The sequence below is a fragment of the Fulmarus glacialis genome, unplaced genomic scaffold (genome assembly GCF_000690835.1).
Source record: "Fulmarus glacialis isolate BGI_N327 unplaced genomic scaffold, ASM69083v1 scaffold12811, whole genome shotgun sequence".
NCBI lineage: Eukaryota > Metazoa > Chordata > Aves > Procellariiformes > Procellariidae > Fulmarus > Fulmarus glacialis.
Window position 1 is genome coordinate 256,958 of NW_009193503.1, and position 16,247 is coordinate 273,204.

The following is a 16,247-nucleotide window of genomic DNA, read 5'->3' on the forward strand; positions in this document are numbered from 1 at the left end:
TAACCTGATACGCTATAATGTGCTGAAAAGTAGTTAGTTTATCCTGTAAATACAAACTTAGGGATCTATTTATTCACAAATTACAGACTGACAGTGGCAATAAGGATGTAGTCCCCCAAAAAGTTTAGTTCCATGCTATACTTCATGTGTAAAGGAAGCCCTAATAATAAACTACAGTGAAAAGCAGTCAGGTTGAATAGCTGCTTTGAAAAAAAAATATTATTACTGCTACCTCAAAAGCACCCAGAAGCCCTGGTCAAGATCCCATTGCATAGAGTAATTACAGCCAAATATCAAACATTTGTTCTGGCCCTGATGAGCTATCACATCTAACAATTTGTAAAATGCATTAGTCTAAATGCCACAAAATTTCATATTGCATGAAAATGTAATTAGAGGGAAAGGATCTGAAATAAAATAGCTCTGCTGACCCTAACTCAGTATCACAGACTCACTGAGGCAAAATTTATTGTTATATTAAATAGTTATACAATGCCATAACTTCAGCACTTCCCAGAAATAAAGGTGCAAGAAATCAGCTTGCACTCACAAGCCAGATGCAGCAAGTCACCCTCAACGCTGACAAACAATAACAGTGCATTAACTCCAGTAGTACTTATAGACACCACAGTAATAATCCCCTCTCCCTAACCTTTGACCCCTGCTCCAATCCACTTCTAATGAGACATAGTAAAACACAAGGTAACTTGAAGCTGTTAATTTCAAAGTCAGCTAGAGATCCTGTGAAAAATTCCAGATTCAATCTGTGTATAAACTAAATGATAAATACCTGTGTGTTCTACCTGCACATTCGTATTTTTACACCATCTTTTTGAAACAGACTAGAGACTGCATGATCAGGCAAGAATTTTAAAAATGTACTGTAGTGCCAGGTGCCCAGTTAAATATAGCTATAAACCTTTCAGACAATGAAGTGAGGACTGCCAAATGAACTGCAAGCTGTGGCACCTAAAGGCAAAAAGTGAAATTTATTAATCAATTTTCCTTCCCGCTCTCATGTTCGCTTGTAAAAACCAGATTGCAAAACAATCTTATGAGATCGAAAATTCTTCCGTTTTCTGCTTTAAATGTTAAAATGTTTTTATCCTTCTGCTCCTAATTACAGCTTCTTTTTCTTTCAAAGAATGAATTTATCTCTTTCAGTAAAAAGAGCAGCAATAATATGTTGAACAACCCTGAAATAAATTTTGTCATGTAAAAAATTAATTACGCATTCCAAACCTGGTCACTGTAGTCCTCTGGGAATTGCCTCCGCACCTCAGGATCTGTAAATAATTGACAGATAATATTAATTGGCTTTGGATTAGTGAGCAAGCAGAGAATCACACATTAATATTTGATCAGAAGATGATAGCAACCCTGGCAGGGGATCCAAGGAGGGCAGCTGAGGCTGCTATGTTGATAAGAGCAGGGAAGGACTTTTCAAGGCTCTCCCTTTACCCTCCTCCAGAAAGAAAAAAATTGTATATAAAACATACACACGCAACACACATGAAACCATAAATATCTGTGTGTACATACACATGCATATACACACACATCTATATGTAAGTAGATATTTATATATACATTATTTTATAAGGGATGTCCTGGTGTTACACTGAACTTTAGGCTGTTACGTTGCACAGTATCTTTCTGGCTGCAATTTGCCAACTAGGCTTGTCACCAGAAAACGGTTACCAAATGCAGTTAGATTTTCTCTGTAATCAGATAACTAGTTTTGCCAGCTACAGACACTGCGTCGATTAACCTCTACAGACGTTTTCAGTGATACCAGATTATAAATCTCTCAAAATTACTTTACACTAATGTTAAGGTATACTCCCTAGAAAACAAAAAATATTTATCTGGAATTTGAAAGAGGTAATTAATGTAGCCCTGAAACCTCTAATGCTTCAGATTAGCAAGCATTCAAGAGTGATGCAACGTCCTTTGGATTGTCAGAATAAATAATATGGTAGTATTCCCTGAATTTAATTAGAGATGTTCATAAAACAACAAAATATCATGATTGAAATTATTTATATGACAACTTATTTAAAACAGAACTCTTCAAAGCCATCCATTTTTCAAAGGAATATGGCTGAGAATACCAGATTCCATTCTACAAAGAATTTTTTTTAATTACAAAAACCAAAAAACAAACCATACAACAATCACATAAGAGTTCAGAATAAAGTGTAGGCGCAGAAAAAAATCAACTCTACTACAGAGTTTCTTTTGTGCAATCAGATGGGTTTGGTTGTATGAGGCTTTGCTCACTGGATACATTGTTACCAGTTTCTTGACTCTCTATACACTTTCCATAAATTTTCATCATTATGTAGGGAGTGACGTGGCATACACAACCTACTGCTCAATTATTGCTACACTGCATTGTAGCTGAGGCTTGAGCGGAAGAGTCATTTTTATGACACGTGCACCATACACTGTTTAGTAATAAATCAGTTGATTGGTGATTCAATTGCTAGCAGATGCAAACTTTTTATTAAGGTGTATTCTTTTTTACATTAGAAGAACAGCAAGACTGTACATTAATAAACCTTCTTGCTTAACTTTTTCCAGACAATCAGATGCTTAGTTTTAACATTTCACCATTACACACATACAATTACATATACAATATATCAAACTTCACATATGCATATGAGCAAATCCTTCTACATTAACACAACAAAGTAGAAATAGAAAGCAAGGGATCACATTAGCCTTAGTTTGAAAATTCCTAAATCCATATGCGGGTAAGTGTACTTAGCTGTGTCCAAACATGCAAACAAATGTGAACAGCTGAACTGGCCTGAACAGTCCTTTATACACAAGTAACAATTAACAGGACAATACAGTTTCATATTTCACCAAAGCAAGCTCAGTATCAGTAGTAAGATGAAACTATGCAACATCTATTATGATGCATATTCTTAAATATTTTTAAAATTAACTATTTGAGGCTAAACTTTCCAGATTTCACAGAAAAGACAAATCAATGAAAGAAATAAAATTTGTAAATCCAAGTACATAATATTGCTTAAGAAATCTGTAATGGTGCCTGGAACATGATATTGACATTCCCCCCAAAACCACTTCTATTCACCAGTTGCTCTCAAACTTAATATAAATATATATACACATACTGACACACACAGCATTTTATCATTTACCATTCTTTTAAGGAAAAGAGGAATTAACTTGGGACATAAATCCATACTGTGTTTGCTCTAAACACATTCCTCCATAGTTCGTAATCCACATTTTCCATTCTTTAAAAATACAACAAAAGAGATTAGTCACACAAAGTAATTGTGTGTGTGTGTAAGCATGTATTTTTCCTGTTTTCTTAGCATCTTGAAAGCCTTTCTGTGTTTCAGGAGCCCACTGGGAGGAAAGGCTCCTCCTCCTATAGCCGATGGAGGAAGGCCTATAGGAACCTGCTTGTCAGCATTTATGCAAACCCTGAAAGCTCCTAGCAAGATCACCGTCCAGGAGACAGAGGTGCATTGTGCACCACTTCGCAAGATACTAAGATTCACTCATAGGCACTGGTAGCTGAAAGTTATCATGGGCAAACAAATATATGCTGGTGCTTTTATTGTCTCAGAGGCCACCTTACAAACCTTTCTCATTAAAATGAAACAAAACACAACTTAAATAATAACTTAAAAATCACAGCCAAGAATTTGTTGTTAGGCAATTTTGGGTTTAATTTTAGCTTTGTCTATATACATCAATTTTCATTCAGAGTTTTTATTTAAATATGTTCATTCTTACAGAAAATTGGGATTTTTTTTTTCTTGCCTCTCAAAAATTTATGTGCCATCAAGAAATAAGGTGGAGCAGCAGCCACAGAAAACACAGCATAAAATAAACAGAAAAAACCTCCCTGTTCCATACATGTCCCTAGCACAGGCAAGTCAAAATCATAGAATCATAGAATGGTTTGGGTTGGAAGGGACTTTGAAGATCATCTAGTGCCAACCCCCCTGCCATGGGCAGGGACACCTTCCACTAGACCGGGTTGCTCAAAGCCCCATCCAACCTGGCCTTGAACACTTCCAGGGATGGGGCATCCACAACTTCTTTGGGCAACCTGTTCCCATGCCTCACCACCCTTACAATAAATCAACTTACAATAAACCAGAAGTTTTCCATTGTCCTCATCTCTTATAAGGACCACTACATTTTGTACATCAGTTGACTAGACTATACACTGACCAGGATTTGGCAAAATTTTCAATGTTTACCCATTCACATGATGTAGAGTGCGGTACAAAATTAAAATGCAGTTATGGTGATTACCAATACAAAGTTACAAACAATAACTTCCCCCTCTACCATCACTAATCAGAATGCATATCTCCAACATTTCTTTAATATCCTTTGGTATCAATAGCCAGTAATGAAGGATATTTCAATTTTCAAAGTTACTGAAATGTTTAACTGATCTACTACAAAATTATTTTCCTTAATTATTTCAGAAATTATGCATTTCTGAATATTTGTTCTTTAGGGGTGACACGCACTAGTTAAAAATTAGACCATGGGTTATTAAGAGCTTTACAATGCACCAAAAATCAGATCACCTTTATAAGATGTGATGTAGTTTCTTTTTCCATTGTATAGTGTTTTCCAAATAAAGATACTGAAAGTTTAGTAAATATTCCCAGACCATTTAAAAGCTGAAGTGATGGAGCTGACGCAATGTTAAATATAAAGTACTTGTAAAAACAAGTGTGTGGCTGCCAGGCGTAATTTAAAGGTGGTTTTCTTAACTGTAGGGTTCCAGGTTATATGGATTAGCCATTCCGATTCTGTTACGAGATGTGTCATCAAAAGCAGACTGTATACAAACTATATATCCCACTGTCTTAACAGGCATGTGACACGCAGTGCAATTCCACAAGGTGCTTTGCTCATTCAGCTAAGTACATATTACTGTTACTTCCATTGAAATTGGTGGATGAGAAATTAAGTTAATTTCATGCATTTCATGCATTGTGGATGAAATTAAATTTCTTCTAATGTAAACAGTTGATTGACATAGGAAGTTTTTATTTATCGTAAAGACAACTTAGCTTATGAATGTATCATAGCACTGTGAGATCAATTTTTTGGATGAAAATATAATTGTAGACTGTGTGCTTTGAGAATGTGTTCACCTTGAACCTGACTCAGGTAGGGACTCTAATCGCAGTCGCATCTTCTTCTAAACTACGGTGTGGTAATGTTTAATCTGGTGAGTGAAATAGTACTATCTACGTGAGGATTCAGTTCACCAAAGCCTGGATTCAGATGTTCTCAGTTGCTTAGTCTTGAAAACAACTATAACTACTTCAGTTGCTTGAAGTCTCCACAGCACAGCAAGCATCCAACAAATTTCCTCCTGTCTTCTTACTGAGCCTTGCAGTGTGTGCATTTTACTGTCTAATTTTTTAAAGAGGTAGAAATAATTTATCCTTTAGGATACAGATCAATAGACAAGTAAAAGTGGAATGGTACTAGTTAAGAGATATAGAAAAGACTATGAAATAGCAAAGTAAAAATTATATTACAGTCAATAAGCTATTATGTGGAAAAGTTTAGAAACTCCCCATTTTGTGTTACTGAGTTGCTTAAAAGGCCCATTTCAATAAGATCTATTACCTGTGGGTTTGTAGGGGTTTGGGTCATCTTTTCTTTTTTTTTTTTTTTTTTCCCTTCTTTTCTTTCAATTTTCTCCTGTTACCAAGCTCACTGATGATGCAAAATACGAAACAGATATTCTAAATATTTACTCACAGTTTATGAGTTACTAGGCTGGATGACCTATAGGAAGGGTTCTTAAAATGTGGCATTCCTGGTTTTTAAAATGTGGCTTTCCTGCCTCTTGTGGTATGCAAACCGCAGCAGCAAAAGATAATCCATCCTCACTGCATTTTCTCAAGAGAAGGTGGAGGCCAGCCTTCTGCATTTACACGTGGCCTGACCTGGACACAATATCTAAATTATTCTGAACAGGGGAAAATGGTCATACAAATGCAGGAATACAGAAGCTCAAACAAGCATTCAGGATTCAGCTTTAATCAGCACCACCAGTATCAGTAAAATACGCTTCAGTACACATGTGAAATACTTGGTAAAGACGTGAATATAACTGACTGTCAACTGTATCTATAAAACTGAAGTAACTTAAAAACTTCAAACACTTTTACTAACGGTAATTTGTTTTGCACAACTGCATCCAAACAGAATTAGATGTTGCTCCATTGTATCTCCAGACAGTAAGAAAAGCCTTTGCAACTCAAAACACAGTGAACGCTCTTATTCTAGGTACTTAACAGGCTTTCTAATGAAATGATGCTTAAATATTTTTCTACTTTAATACTCCATAGGCAAAGTAAACACACGTAAAATACTTTTTTCAAGTTCAGGAGAGTGGAATCTATTTGCTGCCATCAGAACAAGGGAAGAGACAGACTGAAATCCTAACCAACCTCTTACGTAGTTACAGCGAAGTACAGAACTTGAAGATTTCCAGTGCACCAGTCATCTATAAAGTTATAAAGCATTAAAAGCTCAGCTGAGGTCAGCAAAAGGAGACATTGCAAAACAATGAACAGACAAAGTGAAAGTTAACAACAGAAAGAAAAAGAGTCACATGAATTATGGAGCTGCTTCTCAAACTAAACTTTTCCCAAACCCCAAAACATGAACTTAAGTTGTGCTACAGGCTGAACTTGTATGTTGATGGTAACTTAATATCTCCTGTTTATCTTTCATTACATCTGACTTTGTAGTTTCAGCTCACAAAAGATGACAAGATCCACACAGTTTCTGCCTAAAGCAAGTGCTGACAAACTTCTCTGGAAAATAGCTGATTATTAGTATTAACAGCATGCTGGAATATAGCACCAGAAATTGTAAGTTAGAAGTGTAAAGCATAAAGTATACAAACAACACCATTCCAAAATGAAGCTAAAATACACCATCTTATCTGCAATCTCCCATTCTTGCATGGGTGCAAGTGGAATGAAATACACACATGTCACACATTTACATTAAAAGAAAAAGTCAATTTTATTCCTAATGTTCACATTCAGGTTTAAAAAGCTTTTAAACCGATGGCATTTCATACGAATTTCCTAAGATTCATGAGTGACTTCACTGAAGTCAGAGTGGGTTCACTTACCAACCTGATGCACATCATTGTAAGCCCTCTTCCCAGAGGATACAGCTCCATACAAAGCAGCTGCTGCCCATAAAATCTAGGTTGGCCAAAAACCCAGAGATCCACTAGCCCTTATTACTCACAACGGACACCCTGTTCTAGGACCAGTTAGGAAAAACACATACGAAATAGATCACATGGTTATTTTTGAAGCAGTTTCCTTTGCAACTATTTTAAGAGGCGCTTTTGAGGGAAACTACTTAATCAATTCTCATATGAGTATGTGAAATTTTTGTAACTGAACTTATTTTTTTATTTTGAAAAGGGGTAAGAAAAGACAATGCTATTTCTCAGTGATAGAAGAGTAAAACTTTTCTGCACTGTCGCAGCAGCTTTTTGATTCCTTGCCATGCATTTATAGAGTATCAACAAATGGATAGCACAAACCATTGATTCCACACTAGGTGAATACAGTTTTCACTGCTAACACATTTAGTTTTTCCCTCTAGTAGTACAGATTCTACCTCACACCTATGCACATTATGTAGAGCATTGTATGGATTACTCAACCATATTCAAGCTGTTATTGTTAGTATTTTGGTAAATACATGAATGTTTCCAAGTTCTAAAACCTATTACTGCCTCTTCCTACGGAATCTTGTTCAACAAAAAGCCAATACAGAAAAATATTGAAATTAGCTGTGAAGTATATAATCCCATTGTTCAATTTCATGGCATTTAAGACACTACCTTTCCCTCCTCACAAGTCTAGATGTTAATCCATGCTGTAACCTGATTTAATTTTCCAGATGACAGGATGGGAACATGCTACAATGTCATATTAGTGTAACTATGCTGCTCTTTTACTCTCAACTTTTCTTACATCATGAAGTGAAGAGTTTTGCTTCTAAAAGAGGCATACTTAATTACTTCTAAAAATAGCGCAACTCAAACTGGTCTGTATTTGAAGTGTACAGAAATTACAAAACCAGGGAAGTTCTTCAAAAAATTATAACAAAATACTTCCCACAGTTAACCACACAAAACCAATACATACTAACCTGTTTCTTCTGATAAAAGTCAGCCAATTTAATCCATACTGGCTACCAATCATTCAGATATACTAATCCCAAATTGAAAAATACAGTGAAAATTACTTCATTTTTCCTCCCTAACTAAATGATTTAACTCATTCATTTCTTTAAGATCTTTATAGCTGCAATCCCTCCAAAATAACATGGAATTCCATTCAGAGCAACTTCAATTTCAACACCCACTACACATTATAGTACTTCTGTAGCGCAACTAAAAAGTAATGTAAACTTCTTTCCAAACCTCTGCAGACTCCTTGATGTCCTGTATTCAGTACAGCCGAACACTTCTGCTTGCCCCTAAACTGCTGCAGACTTAGCATGCAGATAACATCTCAGAGTGGGGGAAGAGGGGGAGGAGGGAAAAAGGCAGGGGGGTGGGGGGCGGTGGAGAAAATGTGGGAGAGAAAAAACCTACACACACAAGAAGACAGACAAGAAAACTTCAGAACAAGTTCTGGCAGAAAATACGCATGGAATAAAAATTATGTTTTTCTGGATGTGAAGCTTTAAGACTTCAATCTTTTCTTCTTGAAGTACTCCTTATTCTAAAATTGTACAAGACAGAAAACAACCAAGATGTAAAAGAAAATTCTGTAAGAATGTCTTACAAACTATATTAAAAAAAAATCAACCAAAATACACACAAAAAACAACCCTGCCAGCACCACAATGCGTGCAATTGAAGTTACCCCAAAATATCAATATGCATAGCAAGCATACATAGCAGGTTCAATATTCAAAAATACAACCCACTTCAGAATAGTATGCAATGAAACTATTCACCTAGCAGATCACATTTCAAACAAATATTCCATTTCTAGGATATAGTCCACATCTTTGTGACAAGTTAGGCATAAATAAGTGGACACTGACCTATCATTCTCAGTTACTGAAGTTTTTGTGAATCAGCAGTTGAAGTTGAGTGAATCAGCAAGTACTATATATATCAGCCGCTGTTCAAATGAGTCCATTGACATTGACGCCATAAAAAACAGACTTGCAAGTTTGCCTCTCTCTCTTAACAGAACGTTTGCAAGTGCCAAAAACCTCACTGGTAACACGAAAATGCTTTTCACAACAGTTTAACCTAGAAACAGAATATAAGGTTTGCAACTCACACACGAAATGCTGTTCAGAGTTCAGTAAAATGATCCAAAAGCAGGAAAGACTGAGAGCAAAGGCAACATAAAATATACATCATAGGAAACAGGAAGGAAGAGAGAAAACCAGAACAGATTAAGCAAATTACTATGATTCCCATAATTGTTTTATATTATTAACCCATCAAGAGCCAGAGGGCCAGTGAGGAGCAAAACTTTCCTAGGCAGTGTTCAGCAATATCTCATATATTTTTTAAAAAAAATCCTTCCAAAATAAAGCAGGTTAAGCTACAACTTCCTCATGGTTTTTTATTTAAGGCTATATACAGTTCTCCAGAATAAAGAGAATTATCTTTAAAATTCAAATGATTCTGCATGATATGGAGAGGTAATAGCCCTAAGAATACAAGAATTGGCAAAAGTTGTCAAAGCTGCCCTTACAGTTTCAGCACACCTGAGGTGGCTGGGTTCCTAACTGATCTCCTCACATCAGTCTTCCACTGCATGCATTAGCCCATCAGCAGGCTTTATGACCCATTCAGAGTAAACCTTAATGAGACTTTCACTGCTTCTAGCATCCAAATCAATTTTCCATCTAAAGGGGTCTTGGTTAAATTCATTTTACAATTCTGTCAAAAAAACTAAAGTACAGTAAGCGCAAAATAGAAACAACACTCACTTCTTGAATAAGAAGACAGGAAAAACATTCATTGTCTTTTACAGAAAGAGGCAGCTGCATTAGTTTCATCTTAGCAAGTCCTAATCAGTTATTTGGTGTCATGTCAAGTTGTTGACCTGTCCAGCTTGCCACTCAAAAGGCATTTAGCATCACGCGGACATTCCACTACAGAAAAGTAGTAGAGTTAAGAATGGTACTTCTAGTTTCCTCCTCACACAACTTTGAAAGAATCTGTTCTTTTGTTTCAATACCATTTGAAGAGCTAAAGGATCATGAAATAAACAGATGCTAGAGAACTTAAAAAAACCAACCAAACAAAACAAAACCAAAACAAACAAAACAAACAAAAAATCCAACACTGAAGTTAGCTCTGATCTAAATGTTAACGCAAACATAATCACAAAAACTGAAGAGTCAGTTCAGTTTATATTTTATGTCAAATCTCTTCTGTAGTATAAAGTCAGTCATCTCCCAAGGAACAAGATCAGCTCTTCCCTTCCACAGCATTAAGTTGTAATAGAAGCAGATCGAGAAGCAATGGACTGAAGAAAATGTATGTGTCAGAGTCAAGATCTGATAAATGGTAAGTAAAAGGATATTGGAAAAGTTATGCATCAGATTAGACTCTTTTATAAGGTAACATGTTCCACCTTCAACTGCTACTATTTACTCTCTTGGATTCTTATGTGGAATGGTGCCAGGTTTAATCCAAACTTTACCAATTCTTTTAAAATAGTTGTTTTGCAAGCACAGACTTTTCAATATACGAAATATGGTTGGGGAATTACCTCTATATTAAATCATTAACTCCTTCTGTTTCATCCATACCAAGAAATCAGTTTAAAAAAATCAGTTGCATAACGCTACAGATTAATTTCCCTTCTACTAACATTCTAAATTGTAAGAATAAGGAGACGTTAGAAAGCATAAAATGTCTTCAGTGATCAGAAAACTCAGAATTATTTCTTTCCAAAGAAGAGCAGAAAACTTTCAGTCCAGATTAATTTTTAAACTGATGATACTGATATAACTAAAGCCAGAACTATAAAAAGGGGATGCATAGGAAAGAGTTAAAGCTAAAATAACAGAGATCAAAAACAGAAGACAAAAAAGTACTTATTTCAAGTCTTGTTTGTTACATGTTTCTCCCATCTTCATTTGAGGTCTTTAGATCTTTTATATGCAATGGTTAATTACTTTGGTGATACCTCAAGTCCACATTAAAGCACGGTTGATGAATCTTTTGAGTTTGCTTTACTATGCACTTAAGGGGATATTTCTCTTCATAACCATCTGTTCTTCAACCAACCCAGAAATTTAGTATTACTGGAAATCTAAGCCAAACTCCAGGAGGCCTGCAAGGAGCAAATTTTGAATGGATTATGGTTTTAATTCTTTTTTTCCCCTGTAATTTCAGTCAGCAAATTATACAGCAGCTAAAACTTGCAAAAAATACAATTAAGTAACATCCTACTTCAATGTTCAAGAAATCCACAAAGCCTGGCTTACAAAATTAAATACGAAGCGTTTTGAAACATTTTACAGGCTGCCCGTAATAATTACACAAAAGAGTTTAAATGTAGAAGTTGAATAGGAACACCTACATTAAGTAAGTTTTTGTTTTTAATAATTTTTAAAACTTATTTGTGTTTGATCAGTATATTTTTTTCTTGTAACCTTTTCACCACTCCATAAATTTAATAGAGATATGTTTCAAGTGCTCAGGCCATGAATACTGAATTTCTTTCTCTCCTGCCTCTTTGTATTTATATTCCGAGACAGCAGAATTGCCTGGTGACAGCCTCTTCACTTCAACAGCAGCTGGCAAGCCCTCCTTGTCCTGAAAATATGAAAGAAACAGTTAACTAATATTTCATGCTATGATTTAAATGTGACAATCTGGAAGTGCCAATACCACACAGGGTAGGATTTACAAGATAAGATTTTTCTTAGGTCTCAGAAGCAATAAAGGAAGAAAAATAAACAGACCTTCATCACATATAGCTAGCAGCAGCAAAAATTAATCCAGAGTTAGTGCATCATCTAGAGTTTAACAACACCAGACACAAGCAGTGATTGTGTAAATCTGCCAATTTAACTTATATTTCCAGAACGCAAATTCTCAAGTTACGCAAAATAAGACCAAAGCAACTAGAGTTTCGACATTTTTACAAGAAACAGTCACCCTCTTTAATATTTTCAAGACATGTATTTCGAATTGCTTATGTATGCTTATCTGCTTTCCCAAGATTACTGCTTCTGCTGAAGGTTCAAGCATATGTAACCCAAAACAATTTCTTTAAGCTAGCTTTTTACAGCAAAAATAAGATTTACGTTTGATAAAGTGAGAGTTTATAGACAACTTAATTCATTCCTAACATTGGCATATTAATAAGCACCTTCATTCAAAAAAACCCTTATTCAATTAATTTTAAGAGAAATTTTTACATAATGTCATATTTTCTACTTTCCTATGTCAACCAGATAATTTTTGTTTGTTGTTTTGAAGAAAGCCAGAAATAACATTTTAATGTCATATTGCTTTTTAGAAATACTATATTACAAGGAACTCATGTAAAACCACAACGTGGCCATGGCAATCAATCAACTACATTACGAAACCTAAAGGAATTGCTAATGAAAACAAATAGTATTTTCCAACATACCGCCAGGCTTTTCATTACTAGAAAATACTTTGAGTTTTATAAACATTTTCCAAACAGCTTTATTTTCGCCATTTTTGGGTTTAGTTTTGATGATATTATGGCCGTTTTAATTTGCTAATAACCTATATTTTCCATGCATTACAGCACACTTTACAGTCGTCTAACTTTTTTTTTAATCTCTTTCCAAAATTCACCAACCATAATGAATTCGGCTCTTCCCTTCCACAGCATTAAGTTGTAATAGAAGCAGATCGAGAAGCAATGGACTGAAGAAAATGTATGTGTCAGAGTCAAGATCTGATAAATGATAAGTAAAAGGATATTGGAAAAGTTATGCATCAGATTAGACTCTTTTATAAGGTAACATGTTCCACCTTCTACTGCTACTATTTACTCTCTTGACATATTATTAGGCAAATACATACAAGTACTGCAGAAATATACTCATTGTTACATGGACCGTCACATTTCAGGTTTAATCTGAACTAACTCAAAAAGCACTTGGAGCAAAAGTGTTCTAGCCAACCGTAAGTTCTTGAAGTGTTGTACTAAAAAAGAAAAAAAAAAAACAAAAACCAACCCTACTCTTCAGCAATTGTATAATTGCCTAAACTACACAGAGAATACCTTCTTTGTTAACTATGCAACAGTGAATACTGATTTCTAAGCCTTAAGCTATGTAACTTTATAATGTTTAAAACTCTGACCTTACTTTCATACTTTCAATATTGATAGTCTCAAACTGTTTTCAGTTTCAAAGTTATCATGTGTTACTTCAGTAGAGTACTACCAGCTCCCAGTGACACTGCTCTGTGTTATTGATCTGCACAAATAAAATCTCTTATGGGAATCTCCCTGCATAGCAATACAAGATTTTAAAGAAAACAAGCTCTTCAGAATAATTTTGGGTTTTGATGGCTTCAAAATTTCTATTATTGCATCTCTGCTTATTTCAGGATGCTTTAGTTATTCAAATGGCATTGAAACAGAAAAAACAGATTCTATCGAAGATGAAATTGTGACACAGGAAACTGAAAATCCCATTCTTAATTCTATGGGTTTCTTTAGTGGAGATGTTAACTTACTTTTTGGAATGTATAGTAAAACATATCCTATCTATTATACAATGAATCTGATTCACATATGTTTCATTATCAATACAGGACAGCCAAACGCAGCTATCATTTTTGGTGAGACTTTATTATGAACAGTAATACTACGGCTGTGGTTGCTACAACAATGTATGGCATCCTTAGATGCACTGACCAATAGTTTCAGTGGTCACCAACTCACTCCTAAGTTTTAAGGTGTGCAAGATCATATATAAAAGATAGCAATAATAATTTTGTTGATGTACTTCAGAACTTAGCCTTGTACCCTTCAGTACTTAATTTCACCTTTTTGTTTCAGCTTGAACTGCATAACATGCTCATCTCAACTTATCAGTCATATTAGCACTATCCATTCTATAAAAATGGTAACAAAAATTCATAAGGACTAGTAAGCTGGAAGCAAGTTTAAAAAAAAAAAAAATCAGAATTGGTCACAGTGAGCCCCAACTAAGGCTGCAGCATCACTGAGGTCTTGTGAAAGCCTACAAACTGAAGCATTAAATGAGAGGAAAGTTTGTAAAAACAGGAAAAGCATTCACTATACTCTCCTGCAAAAAGTTTCTGTGGAGTCAGATGTGTTGATGACAGAAGTTGAACTTCTTGAACAATATTCAAAACTTAGTGGGGGTAGGGAGAAAGAGGTCCTAACGTGGAAAAATACACCTCATCTAGCTAATGACCGCGAGATGAAAGAAAAAGAAAATCATTGAGTCTTCAGCTACTCAGAATGACTTCTCTCTTTGGGAGTAAAGTTCATTAACTGGACAGCATCAAGCACTGCAAGAGAATCGTGGGTATATTTACACTTGCAGTATTGACCTATTTCGTATCTGCAATGCTTTCAGTTACTATTAACAAAGCTCACTTTATGCCATGTGTGATGCTATAATAAAAAGAAGGCCTCTAAGAAGTAAGTTTATCACATTTAATGCAGTACTATCAGCCTGAAGAATGATTTGTTCTATATAAAGAAGAGCTTGCTGATATTCAGTGCAACTAGACAGGAAATCTATCATCTCACTAAAAAACTTCAGAACATTTTTGTTACTTGCAGAAAAGGCAAGCGTATCAAAAGGATTTTTAACTGCAAAATAGAAATGCACTGGGAACATTTTAAGATATTTGATTTTTCCAAGATGTACGATAGTACATATCCAGCTATCAAAAGATAGCTGGATATCTCTATCCTGATATAGTGGACTAGTCTAGTTCTGAGCAAGAACATTTCATAATCATGTTATATTCGTTTAATTGCCAGCCCTGGAAATCAGGTGTATATAAAACTAGCAATTTCATTAATCTCCTTTCTCTTTTCCTTGCCCAGCTTTATTACACAACAAACTCCCAACTACACTTTCAGACTTTTTCAAGAGCTCTGCCAATTCTTTTCAATCTGTCCACCCTTAGCAGCAGATTTGCTGGAAACAATTTTTTCCTTCACTACCAATTCCAAAGGTAATCTAAAAATGTAACTTTAATCCACTTGCACAATTTTTCTCCACAGGTTGATGATCCACAAGGTGCTGAAGTGCAGATGTCATCGACTCCCATTGTGCTGACATGCAAATCTACTGAGGATGACTAAGGAAACGAGGATGGTAACTTGTTACGGCCAGCTGCCAGCACAAATGTAGTCTCCAATATCTACACATCATCACTGATTTGCAAGAACATCTAGTATTACACAGAGTAGGATGGAAAGCTGTCTCCTATAGACAGTAAGTCCTCAGAAGCAACTTCTCAAAATAACTGAGAAAGCTGATGGACTAGAACATTCAGAGAGACATTTTTCCCACAGTGCTACTGCTGATAGCTAGTGCTACGCTTGCATTATTGCACACAGTCATATGCTTAGCACTGATAAGCAGTATGATGAGGGGAAGCAGTTTTCAACAAATCTTAAAAACCAGAAGTAAGCTCAAGAGCTGTAGCAGCTTTTATCACAGACAAGCACACCTTCAGGACTGTATGCTCTTCTCATTATCTCATACCATGTCTAATTGGGCTTCTAAGCTCTCTGCTCCCTAGCTGCTTTTTCCAGTTCTGAATTCATACCACCTTTGTACTCTAATCAAGAGAATTTAAAGTATCAATAGGTCATTTCTAAAAACTCTCCTTCCCTTTAAACTCTCTTATTTGCCCTATATCAAATCATCCACTTCGGAGTACAGAAATGAACAGCATTTACAGTAATTTACTTGTTGAAAAATAAACATATATCACTAATTGTAATATCACAACACTAATACTTCATGCCATAGTTGTTCCATAGAGGCTCTACTGCCTTTTCTTAAATGATCAAACTAACGACAAAGTTCTCTCCATCTTTTTATACATGCATATATGTGTAATTTTTAAACATGAAAGATTAAATGAGAAGTTACACACACAAACACAACTCCTTTTAAAAAGGCTCCAAACACTGTATTTATAT

General features: G+C 35.3%; 1 protein-coding gene across 1 annotated transcript in view; it reads right to left on the reverse strand.

Annotated features, from left to right (window-relative positions):
* The window catches only part of DENND1A (DENN/MADD domain containing 1A), a gene marked incomplete at its 5' end in the record, with an annotated part of 209,147 nt that overhangs the window by 177,340 nt on the left and 15,560 nt on the right, over positions 1–16,247 (reverse strand). Inside the window, one exon of the mRNA XM_009587477.1 lies at positions 1,243–1,286. Within this exon, the coding sequence (XP_009585772.1) occupies positions 1,243–1,286 (44 nt within the window). The remainder of the gene's footprint in view (positions 1–1,242; positions 1,287–16,247) is intronic.